The sequence below is a fragment of the Apteryx rowi genome, unplaced genomic scaffold (assembly GCF_003343035.1).
Source record: "Apteryx rowi isolate R43461 unplaced genomic scaffold, aptRow1 scaffold_26, whole genome shotgun sequence".
In the NCBI taxonomy this organism is placed as follows: Eukaryota; Metazoa; Chordata; class Aves; order Apterygiformes; family Apterygidae; genus Apteryx; species Apteryx rowi.
Window position 1 is genome coordinate 2,070,568 of NW_020448974.1, and position 3,587 is coordinate 2,074,154.

At 45.1% G+C, this 3,587-nt stretch overlaps 1 protein-coding gene across 2 annotated transcripts in view; it reads right to left on the minus strand.

Annotated features, from left to right (window-relative positions):
- Positions 1–1,158: 1,158 nt before the first annotated feature.
- AXIN2 (axin 2) overlaps positions 1,159–3,587 on the minus strand; it is a 23,985-nt gene continuing 21,556 nt past the window's right edge. Inside the window, exon 10 of one of the 2 annotated variants that reach the window (XM_026067500.1) lies at positions 1,159–1,544. In XM_026067500.1, the coding sequence (XP_025923285.1) occupies positions 1,418–1,544 (127 nt within the window). In that variant the 3' untranslated portion in view covers positions 1,159–1,417. The remainder of the gene's footprint in view (positions 1,545–3,587) is intronic. The other variant, XM_026067501.1, reaches the window with a different exon arrangement.

Consider the following 3,587-nt stretch of genomic DNA (forward strand, 5'->3'; position numbering starts at 1 on the left):
CGACGCATGGCCTAGTAACACCATGCAGGCACAGGTACTGTACTGATTAAATTTTAAAAACACTAGAGATAGTGTATTAATATTTTCACCATACATTTTCTACAATATATACAGACTTATACAAAGTAGCGATGGCAAACAAACAGAATGCACAGATTAACTTAATCAACACGAAACCCAACTGTAGAAATGCAAGGTCTTTCTGGGGAAGGGGTTGCTCTGCCCGAGCGCGCACACGCACACACGCAGCTTTCCAAAGCGGTGCCGAGAGCCTTTGCCGACACCTCCCGTCGGCTCCCACGGGTGTTGTGAGGGTAAGGCAAAAAAAAGTAAAATAAAAAATAAAAAAATAAATGCACAGAATCACACGCTCCACGACTGTGCCCCATCGTAGTCAAAAGGTCGTTTAAATATGAGTTGTGCTAACATCGAATGGCTAAAAAATTAGCTAGCTGTGTGGCATACCTACGGGGTTTGAACCTGGCTTTTGCAATGTGTCCTTTTGGTGTGTTAAATACAGAAATGGGAACGAGATGGCTTCCTTTAGAGCTCTCCTAGGCTTGGGATTTGCTATAGTCTGCCTCAGCCGAGATGGGCGCTGGACACGACCCGGCATCCTCCGCTGCGCCAGCAGCCCCGGAAAGCCACGGGCAGGACGACAAGTTGCGGTCAGCATATTGCATCTAACGTATTTAACGCTTAAGACCTTTATTTCAAATTAGAGCAGCATAGATTAAAATGCACCGGTCTCTAGATGAATGGCAAGACAATATTTTTATTTCGGTATTTATTATTATTTCTTTAGAAAAGTTTTCTCTTCGCTTGGAGAAATACTGGGCGCAACGTCATTCCGTCCCTCCTCCCCCTTCAAAAAAATCGTGAACGCACTCAGAGCCAAACTCCTCCGTTTTTAGATAGTGGGAACAACATAAAAAAATAAAATACTCCTTCCTCCCATCACCCCACTTCCCAGCCCGTCTCTCTTTTCCATTGTTAAAGCAGCATATCCAAAAACTGGACTTAAGGGAAAACAAGAGTGTTCAATAAATATCAATAAGGATTACTGTTAAGGTAAGCTATACACAGTTTCTCTTAGTCCATAGATTTCAGATCCCCAGGAAATCATATATTATGTATGGAAGTCTCTCAAACACGGTCTGCATCTCCAATAGCCAACAGTGGTCATGTTTTTAATAAATAGTTCAGGGTTCTTATCATCTCAGTACCCAACTCATGAATAATAAATGCCATTTTTTTTCCTCTAGGGCTAATTCAGCAAAGTCTTCATAGACTTCACTTTTTTTTTCTTCATTGGTTCAAAACTTTCCTTCAGAGGTTTTTTTTTTCCTTGTTATCACTACCGTTGTGTGTCCACAGACTTCTCTAGCTTAAGTTTTCTTAAGTGACACCGATGCCATCAATCAATCCTTTCCACTTTCCCAAGAATCCTTCCTTCGTACATGGGCAGGATTGTTTCGTCTTCCCAAATTTCTTCAAACACCGCGCCACAGTCAAACTCGTCACTTGCTTTTTTGAAGTAGTATCTGCGGGAAGGAGAATTCAAATACGGGTTAAAGTCAGAAGGCAAAGGAGAGGCTGCGCTGGCGGGTCCGCAGCCCCCAGCATTGCACCGTGTCTGCTGGGCGGCAGCTCCTCCGCCTCCCGCGCGGAGCTGGGCCGGTCCCGCGCCGCCAGAGCCTCCCCGGGGCAYGGGGGACCCGCGGCAGCAGAGAAAATTGGAAAGCGTGGTGATTTTTGGTCAAATACCTTGCTTAAAAAAAATAAATAAATGCAATTTCAAAGCAAAGCATCCTTAAGGTTTCGCTCTCCCTCTCTCTCCCTTGCTTCTTTCATGTGTTTTTTTTTTCTTTTCTAGTTTCAAATCTGAAGCCCAACATTAAAATTAGTAACTGCTATTAAAAGGAGAGGCTTTTCAGAAATGCAGACAGATTAAAAGCAAACCGTACCGGCTTCCTGCGAAGCAAAACTCCGCAGTGCTCCTGCTGCAGACCTGCAGCCCCTAAACCACACGGGCATTTTAAAAATCACGGGAATGACGGCGTTCGTTTGCTTCCCGACGCTTCCCAGCGGTCACCTGCAAAGGGCAGCCCTGCTCCTGCTGGCAATATCTGGCTGGAGCAGGTGTGTATGTATATGTGTGTGTGTGTGTATATATATATATATATATGTATATATATATATAAAAATATATATATAATCATCTCCAGCGTCCTGCCATCCCGTCCTCCACGTGTGCCAGGGATGCAAAGCACCCCCAGCCCTTCCCATGTCCAACCCTGGGGACCCTGTTTCTATCCCAAATGAGCCCGTTCAGCTTCTGGATTAATGGTTCCTTTTATCCCTTTCCGAGCAGTCCCTCTGTCTAAGGCTGCTTAACTGCATATGCATGAACGAAGGGCTTCCAGGCCCAAGGGTGCCATTTCGGGAGCCCGGCCGCCTGCACCCGCCTTCGGAAGCCGAGCACCAGAACTGGAAAAAGCCTCATCGGATGCCTTGCAAAAAACAAAACACACACACACACACCCCAAAAAATCCCACCCCTTCCACATCCCTTCTTGTAGTTTTGGACAACGGGGGCTGGCGGATGTTCGCTAGGTGAAAAGCGGGTTGCAATTTTTATTAGGATGCATAAGGGCAGCAAATGAAGCTCAGTTTTACTATTAAAATTTAAAAAAAAAAAAAAATCCATGGCAGGGTCTTCTTAGAGTTAGCTTGTTTTTTAAGCCGTGACTTTTCTCTTACACATTTTTAAAACACCCAGTAAGGATGGGTTTCAAACCTATTTATTTTTCGGGCAAGTTAAAATTATTTTGGTGGGGGCGGGGGGTGGGGGGGGATAAAAGCTGGCTTTTTTTACTTAAAGAGCTTGCAGCAGCTACATTTAGGCAAGGTATGTTTAGTATTTATTTTTGTAAAGCCCTTCCGAGCTGAACTGACACATGTTGTGTCTTTAATGGTTTAGCAAGGAAAAAACATCTTATTTAAGAAGCGCTCGGGGGCCTGGGCTCCTTGCAGGCACCGGCCCAGCTCCCACCRGCGGCAGGTCGGGGCCGCAGCTCCCGGACCGCAAGGAGCCCCAAGGAATCGCACAGACTCGCTCCTGCCGGCCGCCTTCCCGCCCCGCGCCAGATAACGGCCGCTCTTCCCAGCGGCTTCCTCCGCAAGCCCCAACGCTGGCTGTGTTTACCAAATTTTTTATTTGAGAAAACACGCTATGACCTTTTACATAATTACAACCTTATTTCACGGAGAAAAGGGAAAAAAAGAGGAAAAAAAAAAGAGGCGAAGCAAAAAAAAAAAAAATCCTTCCCCAACAACATCTTCAAACAAGTCACTCTGCTCTTATTTGCTCAGAAATGGGCTTTCCATTGAAACATATTTTATGTGGCAAGCGTTGCCTTTTTTTTTTTTCCTCCTTTTTTTTTCCTTTTTTTTCTTTTTGGGACATCTGGCACCAATAGAGCGGCGCAGGCCTGGTGTTACAGCTCCGTTTTGAACTACTGCCATGTTAAGATTACCCGACACCACCCAGTTTTTTTGTGTGTGTATGTTTGTTTTTTGTTAAC